General features: G+C 38.6%; 1 protein-coding gene across 7 annotated transcripts in view; it reads right to left on the reverse strand.

Moving 5' to 3' along the window:
* KDM6A (lysine demethylase 6A) overlaps window positions 1-16,989 on the reverse strand; it is a 152,919-nt gene that overhangs the window by 52,159 nt on the left and 83,771 nt on the right. For 5 of the 7 annotated variants that reach the window (XM_064706278.1, XM_064706261.1, XM_064706287.1 and 2 more), the window contains exons 7-9: window positions 6,915-6,969; window positions 3,721-3,755; window positions 140-233 (exon numbers count right to left, since the gene is read on the reverse strand). In XM_064706278.1, the coding sequence (XP_064562348.1) occupies window positions 140-233; window positions 3,721-3,755; window positions 6,915-6,969 (184 nt within the window). Of the gene's footprint in view, window positions 1-139; window positions 234-3,720; window positions 3,756-6,914; window positions 6,970-8,624; window positions 8,658-10,347; window positions 10,393-16,989 lie in introns of those variants that run through there. The other 2 variants (XM_064706297.1, XM_064706306.1) reach the window with 2 other exon arrangements.

The raw sequence follows: 16,989 nt of genomic DNA on the forward strand, positions 1-16,989 counted from the left end.
GTTCTATTTGGTGAAAATCTCACATACCATGTGCAGTGTGTCTAAGACTCTCTTTGGAAATGGAGCCTTAAAAAACACTGCTGAAGGCAAAGATGGCAAAAACGAAACACAGAGGAAAATAAAAGTTAATTTTACATACCTAACTGCTGTAAGACAGTTGCTTTTACTTGTGCAGGAAGGTTTTCGATCTGCAAAAGCTGTTCATAAGCTTCCTTTGCAGAGTGATACTTTCTCTGCAAAAGGAAAAAAGTAAATGGATTAATCATAGAGCTTACAACAGATCACCAATAGCAACGATTTCACAGCACTGACAGCACACAAACACATTGACAAAAAATTCTAGAATTTTTTTTTTGCATACAGTGCATATGAAAGCTTTAATGAGTGATGTGTATATATGGTAAGAGAATAACTTCCATAAATATAATAGTTAATAGAAACTGTCTACTTAAAATAATTGAGGGAAATTTGCAAATTATTAAAATTTTGTCAACTCCTCATACACGCATTATCCTTCTTACACTACAATATTGAATATTCTGCTTTTAAGGGGAATACTTGAATGTGAATCTACATCTGAGAAAACCCCACACAAATTCCTCCCAGGAAAAAACCAAGATCATCAGTAATTGGTGGCTGGTATAATTTTGCCTCTTTCCTTCCTTTGGCATAACTGAAGTGCCTCTTTCAAGATATTTGTTGTCCTAGTAAGAATCCCACCACATGCAGAATAAAAAGGTTTATGCCTAGATAATGAAGGTTCAATATCTTATTATCTGCTGTACAGTTTAGGTGTGCCTACAATCTAGAAACACTAAATTTTCAATTCCCTACTCAAACAGATGTTGGTACAGGAAACCCATTTTCAGGTTAGGACTGGGGGTCTTTATTGACTTTTGTGAATTGTATGAGCTGTTTTGTGTATATTAAAGGTTAAGACTTGTCAATAATTATTTGATTAATTATTTGGTAATAATGTCAGCATTTATCTTTGCACTCCCTAACAACAGTTGCTTAAAAATGAATGTATTTTAAATGTTCAGCTGTTCTGTGCCTCCTCTTGCACAAATATGCTTTTAGGTAATTCAGCATTAGACTTCATTCTGGCAAAGAGATGAAGAGTGCATTAAAATAAATGGGGCCACCTAAATGCAAATGACTGTGGCTTAATTACATTTGTTTTAAGCAAGGAGAACACAGTAATCAGTATTGGTGTTTTGAAGGGACAACTGGGAAGAAAACTAAACAATTAAATACCTAGTAGAATTTAGAAATGTTATCAAGTTCTTGAAATCTCAAAATCACAAAAGACAAATTGGTGATTTAAAAACCTTATTCTAGTCAGGAAGAAAAATTAAAGCAGCAATTACATACTTTCAAATGGAACAAGGGGAAGTTGGTAGAAAAGATTTTTAATTGGTGTTCATGAAATGCAGACAACTGGTAAGAAAACAAATAATATAAATAAATAAAATATCCATGTCCAGCAAAAGAAAAACAATCAGGAAAAGATTTTAAATTTAGCACTGGGAACAAAATTTGTAGTTTATGACTATGAATGTTGAGCAAATGAACAGAAGTTCACTGTAGAGGATGACAGTGGAGGCAGCAATCCAGATGTCAAATTAGGTAAATATTAGTGCCTAATAGTCACATTTTATTAAAAATATGTTTACAGGTTCAGGAGGTTTTAGAAAGGCCTTTTAAAATAGAGCACATTTTTCAGACCTAGATTATCTTTTACTTTAGTTATTTGTTGTAGCATTTAATCTTTAGAAATCTGATTATCTACATGCCTTAAAATACTAACAAAACCTGTCCCCATGTTTACATTTGGTTTTATTTCATCAAATCAGAATGGTTTAGGTTGGAAAGCACCTAAAAGATCATCTAATTCCAACCCCCTGCCATGGCAGGGACACCTTAGCCTACATGGGTGGCTCAGAGCTCTGAGCTGGCCTTGGGCACTCCCAGGGACAGGGACAGAGCACCCACAGCTGCTCTGGCAGCCTGCCCAGGGCCTCACCACCCTCACAGGGGAGAACTTGATGCCTCCATGCTAATTCCAAAGTCCTTGATGTTTGTTGCATCATGAATGGTCTTAGAAATGGAAAAGGGGAGGAGAACCCAATCCAGCATCTTTCTTTAGACACCATACAAGCCATCTCACTTCTAGGGGTGAAATATCAGAAACCAGCATTAACCGCTGCTAATTCTCCTCAGCACCAGGCTTGTCTCTTGTCCAGAGCCTGGAAATCCATCCTTTAAAGTGCAGTATTGTGGTACTTAATTAAGAAATGAATTCACTTTTTCATTAATATTAAGAGAGTAGATAATTTTCAAGTATATGGAGGGGTTAAAATAACTGTTTCACTGTGTCCTGTAAAAGAAACCAAGCAACCACCCAGTCTCCAAAACCTCTCTAATTGTGTCAGAGGTAATAACCAGAATGAAGCCAGGACTCTTTTGGTTATCAGTTTGTCAAATTCCAGGAAACAAGAAACCTCTCCCAAGCAGAACTGTGAGACAAACCAAACCTAAGGCCAGAATGCACTTTCTGCTCTGATTTGCATGAGAACAAAGTTCCTGCTGCCTGTAACTGTCAGCCAGAAAGCAAAGCTTAAGCACAGCCACCACTGCTCACACCTGGCACAGTGACCTGGAGCGTTTAACTTCCTTTTGATCTGCTGGAGTAAAACAGAACTCAAGTGCTGAATGCAATCTGGATGGTAACCAAGTAAGAACCACAACAATCCACGAACTTATGGATTAATGGTGCTTTGGGACGGCAGATTTCTGTTCTGTCATACAACTTTGCACCAAAAGCACTCAAAAGAAAAATATTCTGTTTATCAGATGCATATCTATTATTTATATAGAAATACTTCAGGCTATTTTTCACTGTGCCATCAAAAGACAGCACTTACTTTCTAACTGACTGAAAATATAGTTGGTCTGTCATCCATTTCATTTGCAACAGGTTTTGTTTCCATGCCACATCCCTTCCTCAGTCATATGACACCTATAAATGTGGCAAAAGGGCACATCTGCATTATGTAACCAGTCAGACACAGCTGTCTCAGTAGCCACTTGGTTTCAATTTATTTATATTCTGGAAGCTCGGGGAGTGTTCTGCAATTTCCCAAAAGATTCACCTGAAAAGCTCTGTGGTAGGATTTGATCAGCTTTATTTGCTGTTGACCACAGATCCCTAATGCCACATGCATCAATTTGAATTGAAATTTTAAAACTTTTAAAATTGCACTTAAATTTGAAAATTTCCTGTCTAATATACCAAATATACTTAAAAAGCACATGGGCAACTAGTTGGGATTGATTCTGTGTGTGTATATGAGAAACAAAATGAATTTAGATAAATGAATTGAGAAATGTCACCTTCTAAAATCCACATATAACCTTTTATATATAAATAGAATCTCATAAAAGAATTTTCCTGAAAGTTGTATTTTGTGAAATTTTTTTGCACTCCAAATGGGAGATTAGTAAATATATGTTTATTAAGATATCTATCCTATTTTATAGCATGAGACTCCACACAAAAAATATTTTCATTTTAGCCAAAGAAAGTCAAGTTTCTTGAGTGATTCAAGACTTTAGTGAAACTTTACTGAAGTATCTACAATCCAAATTCCACAGACTGATCACATCACGTAGTCTGAAACTCAACCACAATTTATGAAAATGAGCTTAAAAGCTTACCTGGATTTCATATAAGTGGGCAATGTGAAACTGAACTGTAAGAGTGGGAAAATCAAAATTATTAGTTTTAATGAACAACAGCAATTGCAGTTTTGAAGTGAGGGATAAACAATGTTTCGAATTTATCAATGCAAACCCAAGACAAATTATGTTTTGAAGATACCAAGAGTATTTTTTGTACATTGATATTTTACATTTAATATACCAGACCTGACAGAAAATGAATATTCTAAGAAAACACAAAAACTGCAAACAGATACTGAGAAAAGCAGTCCGTGGATTTTATTTGTCCAGAGTCCATTAAGCTTTCAGTAAACTTAGCAATAAAATCTCTGGAAGCTGAGGTAAGAGAACACAGGTAGCATTTTCTGTACATATCCAAGCTAGAAATAAACATTTTTATTCAGTTGCCAAGAAAACTAGCTGGGTTGCAGAACATTATGTTACACACTGCCAATTTTATATGGGATCTTAAATTTAGGTGTTTTTTTCTTCCTTTTAGGAATTGTCTTTCCCTTGTTAAACTGAACCAGAAGTGTTAATTACAGGTGATACTTTGATTGTTACTGTTAAGCATTTTCAATTCCTCATACAAATTGTCCAGAATGCCATAAATACCACCAGCAGCCTGTGCAGGCAAGAAGATTGCTGGCAGGGGAAAGAAAAATGGGTTGTTCAAGTGTAAAAGCAGAGAGAAAATTACCCTCACACTGCTCAAATCATCACAGAAAAGACTTGAGAACTGCTAACCTGGGCTATCCATGGAATGGCAGATAGCTAAAGCTAATTGAGATAAATGTAATCCTCATTCTGCTTTGATGAGGAAAGAAAAGTTCCTTTGAGACAGACTTTTGCACCATGTTTGTGAGGATTACAAGTAAGAAAATACCTGTGTTTGAGCCAAGCTCAATTTATTTCAATTACAGAGATTCTCTCCCTTGAAGCTACAGGAAAGTATGACACCAAATTACCATACAAACAGGTAATATGGAGTTCAGGGTTTCACTCTGGGTCATAAGGGAGGGAAAATATCTCCCTTTGTGCACTGCTTTGTCCTCTGCTGTAAAGAAGGAAGCCGAGTGCACTTTGGAAACCAGGTCAGAATAAAATGCATCATCTAAAATTTTAATAAACTTTTTGTGTTCCTTGCTAAAGGGCACATAACACACCCATTATGCTCACTGCATCATCAAACTTCACTCTGTACTGATGAAAGAAAAGCCCTGCATTTGTTTCAGGAGTTCATTATCTAAAAAATCTCTCTCTTATTTTTTTCCCCTCCTAACAAAACCCTTTCAGTGTGAAGCTCCAAAATGAAGTGATGCCTTGGAGGGGAAAGGAAAATTAAAGGTGTCAGATTAGAGACTGCCTAAAATAGGAAGAAGAGATGCTTAGCACTCAAACACTTCTGCTGGGAGCACACTCAGTGTAATGCAGCCCTCAGAAATGCAAGGGGAGGATTAAATGGAGCATTTAGTGAGGGTATCCAACACCCTGGGCTGGGCAGGGGGGTCAGTTCTGCTCCCAGAACAGCACAGTGGGACCTGGCCAAGCCCCTCTCAGCCATCTTCATCCTCCTCCTCCTTTGGGCTGGTCAGGCACTGAAGCCTTTATATGGGGCCAGCCCTTTGTAACAGACACATTCTATGAAAAATCCTTTTGACAGGATCTTTTCGCCTGAGAAGCTGGGAGGCCTCAGAAATGAAATGTAAACAGTGATTATCTGCTGCTGTGGAATGCAACAGGTGCATCTGTGATTGCTCTCATGTGGTTGTTTCTAATTCATGGCCAATCACAGTCAGCTGGCTCGGACTGTCTGGTCAGTCACAAGATTTTATTATCATTACATTCCTTTCCTTTCAAGCCTTCTGATGAAATCCTTTCTTCTATTCTTTTAGTATAGTTATAATATATCATTTTCTTTTAATATAATATATATATAATAAAAAAATAAATCATCCTTCTGAAACATGGAGTCAGATTCTCTTCCCTCGTCCTGGGACCCCTGTGAACACCACCACAATTGGTGACCCCGAGTGAGGAAAACTTCCACAGCCCTCCAGACAAACCAGGGGGCAGAGGGGACTGCAGGGGAAGGGTTAGGAAAACCTTACAGAAAATCAGAGGTTTAGTGAAAACCCATAAAGTTAGTGAGAAAGAATATGAACAAACAAGAAATACAATAGAGAATCACATGTCTGGTAGAAAAGTAATAAAAGCCTATTGACTCTGGGAGAATTCTGCAAATTTTTACAAAATTATCTGTGCCTGTTGCTGATAAGTGACAAAGCTCTGAAGACAGCCTTGAAGCACAGCTGGCTCCTTGATGCAGCCAGTGGTTTCAGCCACGTGAACAAACTCCCTTTCACTACCTTGCTGATACAATATTCACAATTGCATCCAGTTTTTATAGAAATGCTTCTAAATATTATATCCAATGTCCCTGAAGTGAGACTTGGGAGGTCACTTAAGCTCTACATGAATAAATTAAGCTCAAGCATGACCTTAAAAATGGAAGGAATAATTTCCTTCACAATTCTGCCTTTTAATTCTCACAGACTCCAAAACACAGAGAAACAAATGTATTTTCTTACATACAATTCCACTAATTTTGGATAAATACCTGCAGAACACTCTGTTACAGCCTACAGAACATTCTGCCTATGATAGATCACACTGCACTAAAGATTAACATGTTCAAATACAGACTAATAGATAGCTGATATCAAAAATCAAAAACCAATCAAATTTTTTTCCCTTATTTCTACAGTAAGGTTGATGCTGAATTTTGGATCTATAAATTTAAATGGCATGAAAGTAATCACTGAAAAGTTATAAATTATCAAGATCATGCAAACTTTAAAATAACTGGAATTAAATTAGTGCCACGGCACAAGCTCCAGGTTTATAAATATATAAAAAGCATTCAAATAGTACGTTTCCTCCAGAATTCAAGCCTTCACAGTAATGAATAAGCTAAGTCTCAATTTTTACTTAGTCCATTTACTAAAACAATCCACAATTCCAATGGAACGTCTGTCTCCACTGAGAGGGGGAGATTGCTTTTGTAGTCTCCCTCTCTCAGTACCAAATCTTTTGATTTTGAAGACCTGGTTTATTAAAAATTCATTCAGTTGCAAGCATAAGATTTAAAAAAAGATCCACAACAAAGTAAATACTTATTGGTTACTTACTTTCAGCGTTAGACAAAGTGCAGGGATTGCAGTCAATCAAAGCTAACTGAAAATGCTGGAAAGAAAAAAAGAATTATTTGCTTTTGAAACAAAGTAATGCTAGCACTTGGGCAAACTACTAAGACTAAATCAATTTTGTACTCGAAAATCAATACTGCATTTTACCATGTGTCTTAAAAAAACCTGTTTTCAATTTCTGTTCAACTGCTTACTAGAGGAAAGTAAATTTTTTTTATTGCAAACGCTTCGATGCTTCTAGGAATGTAAGATAGCAACAGATCTTCATAAAACAACTGGGGTTGCATTTGAAATAATGAAGGCATCAAATGAATGGTCAAAATTGGAAGATTAAGTTTTTATACACACAACTGGGACTGCAGACACACCAGCTCACAGCCTCATGGAGATAAATACTTAAGCACTCAATCCATCTAGAAAACAGAACACTCTCCCTACAAACTGAGTAATTTTAAGTTTTTAAAAAATTGAACTCTTGTCAAAAAGAATTTAATATGAATACCTCCACATTAGAACATGAGTTCATAAGGAGGTCATATGTTCTCACATCATCTCCTCCAGATGTTGAGAAAACTTCAGTTAAACATTAAAGCTTGTATAATTTTAATCACTTTAAGGAATACAAAAAGTATCTTTTAAAACATTCTAGGTTCTGAGCTAAGTTTTTCACTCATCTATAAAGAAGGTCACAAGAGCAGAGCAATGAAGTCTGTCTGTAACACCATGTTAATTCTCTGATCACTATTTAATTTGAGACACAAATGTATAAAAATGAATGGAACAGGCACAGAAACTCCAGTGCCTGAACTTTTCCATAAACTTTTGAGAAAATCCCCACATGGTGTGAAATTTCAATTGAAATATTAACTCAGCAGAGAATAAGGCCTAGGAACACAGGAGCCTAAGAGTCACCCTATGAAATTCTACTGCTAATAAATGCATTTATTTACAAAATACAGTGTCAGGTGATTTCTAATACACAAAATATGACTGACACTTTAGTATACTTAATTTTCTTAGGATAAAAATGATAATTTAGATCAAACTAATATATTATATAATATTATATATATTATAACATGCAAACTAGGTGGCACTGGGAGCCTACTGCAGTAGCTGGGAAGAAATGAAGTCTGTATCAATGGACAGGTGCAACATTTTCAGTATTGTACTCAGAGCCATTAGATGCTACTTAACTTTCCTCATGGTGATAATAACTCCTTGAGTACAGTATGTCTGTAAAAACACATCTCTAAGATGTGTAAGATTTTATCGGACCACCACATTTCCAAAAACCCCTAATTTTAATAGGGACAAAACATTGAAAATTAATGTATTATCCATAACAAGACATAAGAAGAATGCTGACATTTCCATAATATACACTGATGCAGATTCCTCCTCCTCCTCCCTTCATCAAGATAATTTGTAACATTTACCAACATTTTAAAAATGGACCAAACTCAAGTTAAATAGCAATACAAATTCATTATTTATAATTAACATTTTAGCAATATCCCCCCAGAAGAGGACACAAAAACCAATGGATTCACACTGCAAAATAACTTTTTAACCTTCGCACAAGCATTAAATAATAGCTTACAAATATTAAATATTAGTTTATTTCTCTGCTGTGTCTGTTCCTTTCCCTCCTGCTCAGCAGGCAGACAACTTACATCTCCCCTCACTTACATTGCAATGCAGGTTGAGTGCCTCAGAGACATCCTTTAGTCTGTTACCATAGTGATCCTACTAAGCAGACAACTTTAAAAAAAAAACCTAAATAAAAATAAAATGCTCTATCTTAAATTGCATTTTGCCTGCCAAAAGGAAAAAAAAAGGCTCTGGCCTGTACAACTGAGTGTTACTGATCTAAAAGGTACAAAATCCTTCCTGTACAGATGTGTCATCTTGCACCATCACTTACAATTACTATGGAAAGATAAAGCAGAATGGAACAGATTTGCTCTCACCTAGCAATGCTATTAGAAAAAATAAGCAGATCTAAAGAAAAAAGATTGACAACTATTCTGTAGCAGTTCTTCTGAAGGGTTACTGCAGTGAGACTCACTAAGAGAAAGGTAGGCAACCATGCAAGAATAGCTAACCATTTTAATATATAAGTATGCCAACAGTATCAAGTGCTATACAGTAGAAAAAAGCAGAAATATTCTCAGCAATGCCTTCTAAAAAATTAAATATTCACTGTTACAGTAGCCAACTTTTGAAATTCAAAAATCCACATCATGAAAATTTTCTTAGTGTGATAAATTTCTATTTGCACTGTTCACTAATCTACAAACGGTAAAGAAATTGATAAACCAAAGCCAGTGACTACAGAAAAACACACCATTAGCACTAGACAGTTATCACAATTAAAAGCAATACAGAGAAACCCCAGAACCTTTCAAACCAAGAACCTCTGAAATGCACACACGAGCAAACCTACACCTCTTGCCAGATAAATAATACACAGCTCCCCGTCAAGTACCCAAAATCAGACAAAAAAACCCCATGCACACATTCTAACACATCAGCCAAATGCAGATCCACTAATCCCAATTACCAGCACCAAAAAAATTAAAAGATAATAATAATTTCCAACTTCCATTTCTGCAACCAACAGCAGCGGCTGGCAAACATCTGCACCCCTCTCAAATATTGCAGCACTGAGCTGGCTACTGCTGTGTGGAATAGTTGTTATGCAGGAGAGGCCGCTGCAGCTCAGAGACGACACACAATACCTCAAGGCAGACAGCAGTCTATAGAAATTCAAATCCCCAGTAAGAGGATTTACCTAGCAGGCAGTGTTCTGAATGTTAAAAACTAACAGGCTCTTCTCAAGGGCTGCGGCTCAAGGCACAGTCACAGAATCGTTTAGGTTAGAAATGACTTTCAAGATCAGCCAAGCCCTAAATCACCTTGATTTGTAGCCATCTGTAATTGCAGAGTTATCTGCAGCCCATTCCATCTCTGGAGTCCTTGACTTGCCTCTGATTGTGAAAACAATTCCGAGGATAACCTTTCCAAGGATGAGAGGTACAGTGGATTCCATATAAAGAGAGCTGATGAAAGCACTAGGTCTGGTAGTAAAGTATCAGTAATCTGATGCTGATTTAGGTAACTTGACATGCTTTCTCTCACAGAATTAACACCGACGCTTTCAAATGTAACAGGCAAGTACCCAAGGTTTTGTTGTTTCTTTAATCAATAAATGCCAAAAGCAAAACGAACCCTTTTCTTTTCAGTGCAAGATTTTCAGTACTGTCTCTGTTTACGTGCAAACCTGAGACCTCTGTAGTGATTCTGCTCCCTCCTCCTCTCCAGGGTGACATCAGCAAGTTTAATAGCTCTGCATATACTCAGCAAGCAAGGCAAGCCATCATCTGAAACCTGACAATCCTCACCGACTTACCACGAAGCAAAGCTCCATCATGACTCAGTGAAATTCTGTCAGGAGATGGCTTTTTCTGCCTGTGTGACCTAGGTGAGATGCCCGTGCTGCTCAGAGCAGCTTTTGTTCCGATAAGTAGGACACGGAGAGCCTTGTGTAAGCAGCTGGGGCAGGGTGCCAAGCCTCCATTTGCCAGGCATCTCTGGGACCAGGGGAGAGGGTCAGGAGAGGACACGCTCCATGTGCAGCTACAGCAGCTCATCCTGCTGCTCTCCACTGCTTTCTGAGCTCAGAACAAATTCAGCTCACAACAGAAACGTTTGTGCAGTGTAAACACTCAGGTACTTTTGTCCAAGATTCAAAAAAAAAGCCAACTTACAGAGAGGAGAAAAAAAACAAATCTTGCTGGAGGACAGAAGGAAAAAAAGCCACATATACAAATACACAGAATAGCAGCAGTGTGTTCCGAAAAATCTCTTGTTCTGACAAGCTCTAAGAGAAAAAATTATTTTCAAATAGAAAGATCATCCAAGCTGTATTTTTGCAAGCCACAAAAAGGCTGCATCTGAATTTAGTGAGCAATATCTTGTACAGTGATTTTCACAAAGCTATCTCAACACTCCCATTTGCCTCCACCTTTGATGCATTATTTCTGCAACAGTGGAATTCAGCTATTCCTGTGCTAACAGCCTGACAGACTGCCAGCAGCAGGACAATGTCACAGGGATGGGGATGACTGGGAGCTGCTGCCCCAGCCAGGGTCGTGCCAGGACTCAGCCTCCAGCCCCCACAGCTGCACTGAAAGCTCAGCTCAGTCCTTGCTGGCGACCTGTGGCTACACTCTGAGTATTTCCTGAGTATTGTGTGGCCAGCAGGAGCAGGGAGCTCATCCTTCCCCTGTACCTGGCACTGGTGAGACCACACCTTGAGTGCTGTGTCCAGTTCTGGCCCCTCAGTTTGGGAAGGATGTTGAGATGCCTGAGCACATCCAGAGGAGGCAACAAGGCTGGTGAGGGGCTTGGAACACAAGCCCTGTGAGGAATGTTTGAAGGAGCTGGGGCTGTTTAGCCTGGAGAAGAGGAGGCTCAGAGGTGACCTTATTGCTGTCTACACCTTCCTGAAGGGAGGCTGCAGACAGGTGGGGTCGGTCTCTGACAGAACCAGAGGACACAGTCTCAAGCTACATCAGGGAAGGGATAGGTTGGATATTAGTAAAAAAATTTCACTGAAAGAATAATAAAGCACTGGAATGCTCTTCCCAGGGAGGTGTAGAATCACCATCTCTGGATGTGTTTAAAAAAAGACTGGACATGGCACTCGGTGCTATAGCCTGGTTAGGTGTTGGGGCACAGGTTGGACTCGATGATCTTAGAGCCCTCTTCCAACCTCATTATTCTGTGATTCTGTGATTTCTGCGTGCCCTGAATGCCAATCTTGCAGCTACAGCTACATCTGATAAAAGTGGATCTGTCTGGATGGGTGGAGGTGTCTCTTAAGGAGAAGGTCCACAAATCAAGCTCACCAGGATCAATTAATATCCTGAGCTGGAAAGGACCCAGAGGGATCACTGAGTCCAACTCCTGGCCCTGCACAGAACATCCACCAATGTCACACCATGTACCTGAAAGCACTGAGCAAACACTTCTTGAGCTCTGCCAGGCTGCTGCTGTGACCACTGCCCTAGGGAGCCTGTTCCAGGCCCAGCCACCCTCTGGGGGAAGAACCTTTTTCTAATATTCAACCTAAACCTCCCCTGACACAGCTTCAGGCCACTCCGTTCCCTCAGTTCTGGTCACTGTGCCTCCTGTTCCCCTCACAAGGAAGCTGTAACTGCAGTGAGGTCTCCCCTCAGTCTCCTCCAGGCTGAACAGACCAAGTGCCCTCAGCTTCACATGGCTTCTCCTCAAGGTCCTTCCCCATCTTTATTGCCTTTGGCCATTCTCCAATAGCTTCATGTCTTTTTTCCATTGTGGTGCCCAAAACTGCCCCCAGCACTCGAGGAGAGGCTGCCCCAGTGCAGAGCAGAGCAGGACAATCCCCTCCCTTGCCCAGCTGGTGATGCTGTCCCTGATGTCCCTCAGGACAGGGATGTCCCTCCTGGCTGCCAGGGCACTGCTGGCTCATGTTCAACCAGCCACTGACTGACCAGGACACCCAGGCCCCTTTCTACAGCTCTCCTCCATGTCATTCCCCAGCCTGTCCATACACCCAGGGCTGCCCCATCCAGCCAATAAGGATATCCAAAGATATTGGTTGTCCCACCAATACCCTTAGATTGAATGCTCAACTTCTGAACCACCTATTCCTCTTCCCATAGTGTGTTCTTCCCCATCTCCCAAATGACCAAAGGTGCCACACAGCAGAGTAATTCAGTTTTAGCACCTACTCCTCTTTGTAACCGTGGCATTTCTAACATACACCTGTAATTCTGTTTTACAGGAATTAGTCAAAAACAGTTTACACATTCAAACACCTGTAATTCTGTTTTACAGGAATTAGTCAAAAAGCCAAGGGAAACTAGGTAAGTTTAATAAAAGAGAACAGTCTGTAGGGCAGACATTGTGGGATCATTATCCACTGTCAAAACCAGTCACACAAAATAACTCTCCTGCAGTTTCATTACAGTGCCATGCTGCATTAAAAAACTTCCATGGATTTACTTCTTCTATGTGTCTTTCCGCCACTGACATATGCAAACTACCAAGACTAAGAGAGAAATTTCAGTCCCAAATGCTGCTTTCCAACCACTTACATTTTTATTGGAATTATCTTTTGATTAATTTCATTTTGCTTTCCACAAAATGCTTTTTTGTGTGAAGTGCTTGAAATCTTGGATATCCAACTTGCAAGAGCCCAAGCCCTTCACCTTGTTTTTTACCTAAAAAAGCAGTTGTTCCTTGTAGAATTCAAGACATAAAAATAGACATGAGAAACTAAAACGTCTCATAACTGCATGTATTTTGACTAGTTATTTTTAATAATTAAAATGCATATGGTTTCAATGTACAATGTTGAAACTTAAAGATTACTAATTTAAGCCCTTTCAAGAAAGACAACTGGGAGGTTAAACAACACATGAAGGCTCAAAATCAGAAATATTCCTAAAATTTCTGTTTAGGAAAAGAAAATAAAAATTTTCCTAAATACTTGTTTACTTATTACTTGGAGAAAGAACATAAAACATGAATGATATGCCTATAAGAGTTTTGTGCTAGCATATAATAGCTGCACTAGTTAAAAATATCTTTCATAAGTATATATATACAGGAGAAATATTTGAATAAGTGCTAGAAAAGTGTCTGACTGACTATAAATAAATACTTCAAGCTGTTCATCGGTACATCAGCATTTAATTTCTTTATATTTCATGCATATTCATACAATTCATGCACATTTTAATTCTTTTGCAGACTTTTTTTATCCTAATATAAGCAGCATGTCTTAACATTACTAACAAATGAGAATCTTTAGAAGAATAATTAAAAAATTAAAATTATATTTAAATTGATGATTTACGGGCAAGATGAAAGCATAAGCCCGAAGCAAACTACTGAAAGAACTGCTTTGTGTATAAAGGAGGAGGAAAAATTTCTGCAAGTGAAAGACAGAATCAGTATTTCTATTAAAAGGCAGATAATTGAAAACATGAGAAATTGAGTTCTCATTCTTCTAAAGGTTTTGTTACTGGGTGCACCTGTAATAAAACCAAGTAAATTCCCAAAGCAAAACACTGCTTTGTTTGTTATAACCAACCTGCTTGTGTCCAGCATTTCTACTGACCACCCATTAAAAAAAAACACCCCACAAACCGAACAAAATCCAACAAAACCCACACCATTTCCCAACAACAAATCTCCAAACAAAAGCAAACAAAGCTTCCCCTCAATAAAACCAAACCTCAGAAAATCTGGCCCCCGTTGTTCTCTCAATATTATCAATCTAATAAATATAAAACCCAAAGATTTCTCTTCTCCCTTAAGTATGAATTCTGCATTCAAAGGGCTTTCAGGATCACAGCCCCAAATCCCCACTAAAAACACGAAATTTCAACAGCACCAAGCAGGGTGAGCACCAGAATGTTTCCCACAGCTTCACCTGGGGCTCAGCTCCCAGATCTCAGAGCGCTCTGGAGCAGTGCATGCTGTACAGGAATGTCCTCCAAAATTCTCTTTGAAATCTTTCATTCCCACAGATTTTCCAGAAATTGTTTAAGATTCAACAGCACGTGTGAGACAAAATGATTACATGCAACTATGAAAAAAGGAGGCCAAATTTAAAAAAAATATATTCAATAAATAGGAAAATGACCATGACAGGAAGTGGAATGTCAAATAATGTGGCATGAACTCAGAAGCATGAATATTTTTTCCAACTACATTTACCCAGGGAATAAAAGAATACATTATATTTTTAGAGATCTCGCTTTATTCTCCTTTCAGATTATCACAGTGTCACTATAGCTACCTCCATGGAATGCAGTATTCCCTGTATCATTTCAAGGAATTTCCAATTTTTAAGAAACAGTGAACAGGAAAGGGGCAACAGGACACAATAAACTAAAAAAGCTGGACTGTGGAGGTGAACCTCAGCAGCATGGTATTGCTACAGTCATCAATCTACTAAAAAGAAATCCATCCCCCAAATCACTGCCAGTAAATTTTGGAATTAATTATACTTTTCTGATGAAAGGGGCAAACTCAGCTTGCATGTCTCAGCTCTGAAGGTAATACTGTCCAATCTGCCAGATGAGACAAGGATTGGTTTTTTTTCAACCAGAAGGGACACTTTTTTTTCCCCTTAATGTAACCCTGAAGGCCAAGTAATTTTCAACATTGATGCTGCAAGAGTTTATGGCAATGGGGTAACAGAGAAAGTCAAGGATTCTCACAGTAATTTGCAGATCTTAACTGTAGAACAGGCAAAACCAGTAATTGATTCTGAAAAAAACACTGGGAGTTGATTTTATGCTTGTTAAACAGCACTCTAGCAATTATCTTGATCATCAACATCTTAAAATAGTAAAAATTAATTTTGTGCTTAAATTGCTTACATAAAATACAGATGATTTATGTTAATGCTCTAAAATTGTGAAAAACATGGAATATATGACCTTCAGACTTCCATCTTCCCCCTTTGCCTGAAGTCTCTTACTGACAATGCCTCTCACTGACAATGACTCATCTGTTGGCAATGGTTTATTCTTAGCAATTACAGACTTAACATGAATGTTTAAATACCATCAAAAACATTATGATATTTCAAAGTACTTTAATGCGACGTTGGTACAATCTGTGAAATCCAGAGCAGCCACAAGCGAACAGCAGATGAAAAAGCCACTTCTACTTTCTACCTCTGTGTGAATGGGGAGCCCAAACTGGGCAGAGCCCCAGGAAAAAGGTCTGTGCTCAAGGCCAGTCACAGGCAAGCTGCATCCCAACCCCCTTAATTACTCTCTACAATCCTGGATCCTTTTAAAAAGGTCCACAAAACCAAAAACAGCACAACAAGACAACTCTGTCTTTTCATTGCTTTGGGTTTCTTATCTTTTTTTTTGTTAGAAGATGAGATATTCTGTATCTCAGAGAATGAGACATTGTGTGAAAACATCCCTTCACACTTTCCTCACATCCCTTCCCCATTTTACTCTCCCCATGCTTGAGCATAACCAGTGCAGCAGCACTTCACATCATTCTCCTCACTAAGGAAGCATTTTCCATTTTGCTTCTCATATTCTTGTCACTCAGAGTTCTGGTTTAAGGTGTGTTTTTTAAAAATCACAGTCAGATTGGCTTTTAAAGAAGCTACAGCCCTGTTCTACTTAGTTTTCCCCTCAGCTGACACATTGTGATGTTGAACTGATAACTTTCTATCAGTAACACTTTGTTTTCAAACAAAGTAGATAAGTCCCTGGACTGTACCTTAAACCCACAGCTGAGCTGAACTGGAAACAGCTCAAAGTATTTGAGGCTGAGTTCCACTGGGTCTTTTGCTCCTCACTGTTATTCTTTACTAAGGATTGCAACCTCCATAGCAAAGAAAAGAACCAGAAACTCTGCTTCAGGTGTCTCAGTTGGTAATCCCAGAGCAGCTTCTCATTAAATTTTGAACCAGAAGCCCTGTCGCCTCCTTCCCATCCCAGCAGCCTTGCACTGGATGTACCAACCAGGCCATCTCAAGCTGAGCTGGCTCAGACTTCTGATCAACCTCAGTCTGCAAATGGGGAAAAGCAAAAAAATTAAAAATCACTTGATTCAATGTGGCTGAGAGTGCTGAATGAGGCAATCAGGACTGCATGGTAGAAAATGAGACAAACTTTTAGGAACAAGCTGCATGAAACCACCTTCAATGCAAACACTCCTGTTCATTTCACCATCCTTTGAAGACCATCCCTTTGCCCCAGGGTAACCTGCTTTTGTTGTGGCCATTTGTTTTTTTTTAAGTGACTTAACCATATGCCACATAAAAGCAATGGAATCATGATAATTTTGAAATAAAAAGATTCATTTCTTTCTGTTTTCAAAATACTACTTCGGTGTTTTTCCCATTTGTAGCTGGTGTTTTGAAAACTTGAAGTTTGGTATACTCAAAATCCTCGTGGTAAGTGACTGATTTGTTTTGCAAAGTTGTGAACATCAAACACAAGAAATTATTTACACTGAGTTA

The sequence above is a fragment of the Zonotrichia leucophrys genome, chromosome 1 (genome assembly GCF_028769735.1).
Source record: "Zonotrichia leucophrys gambelii isolate GWCS_2022_RI chromosome 1, RI_Zleu_2.0, whole genome shotgun sequence".
NCBI lineage: Eukaryota > Metazoa > Chordata > Aves > Passeriformes > Passerellidae > Zonotrichia > Zonotrichia leucophrys.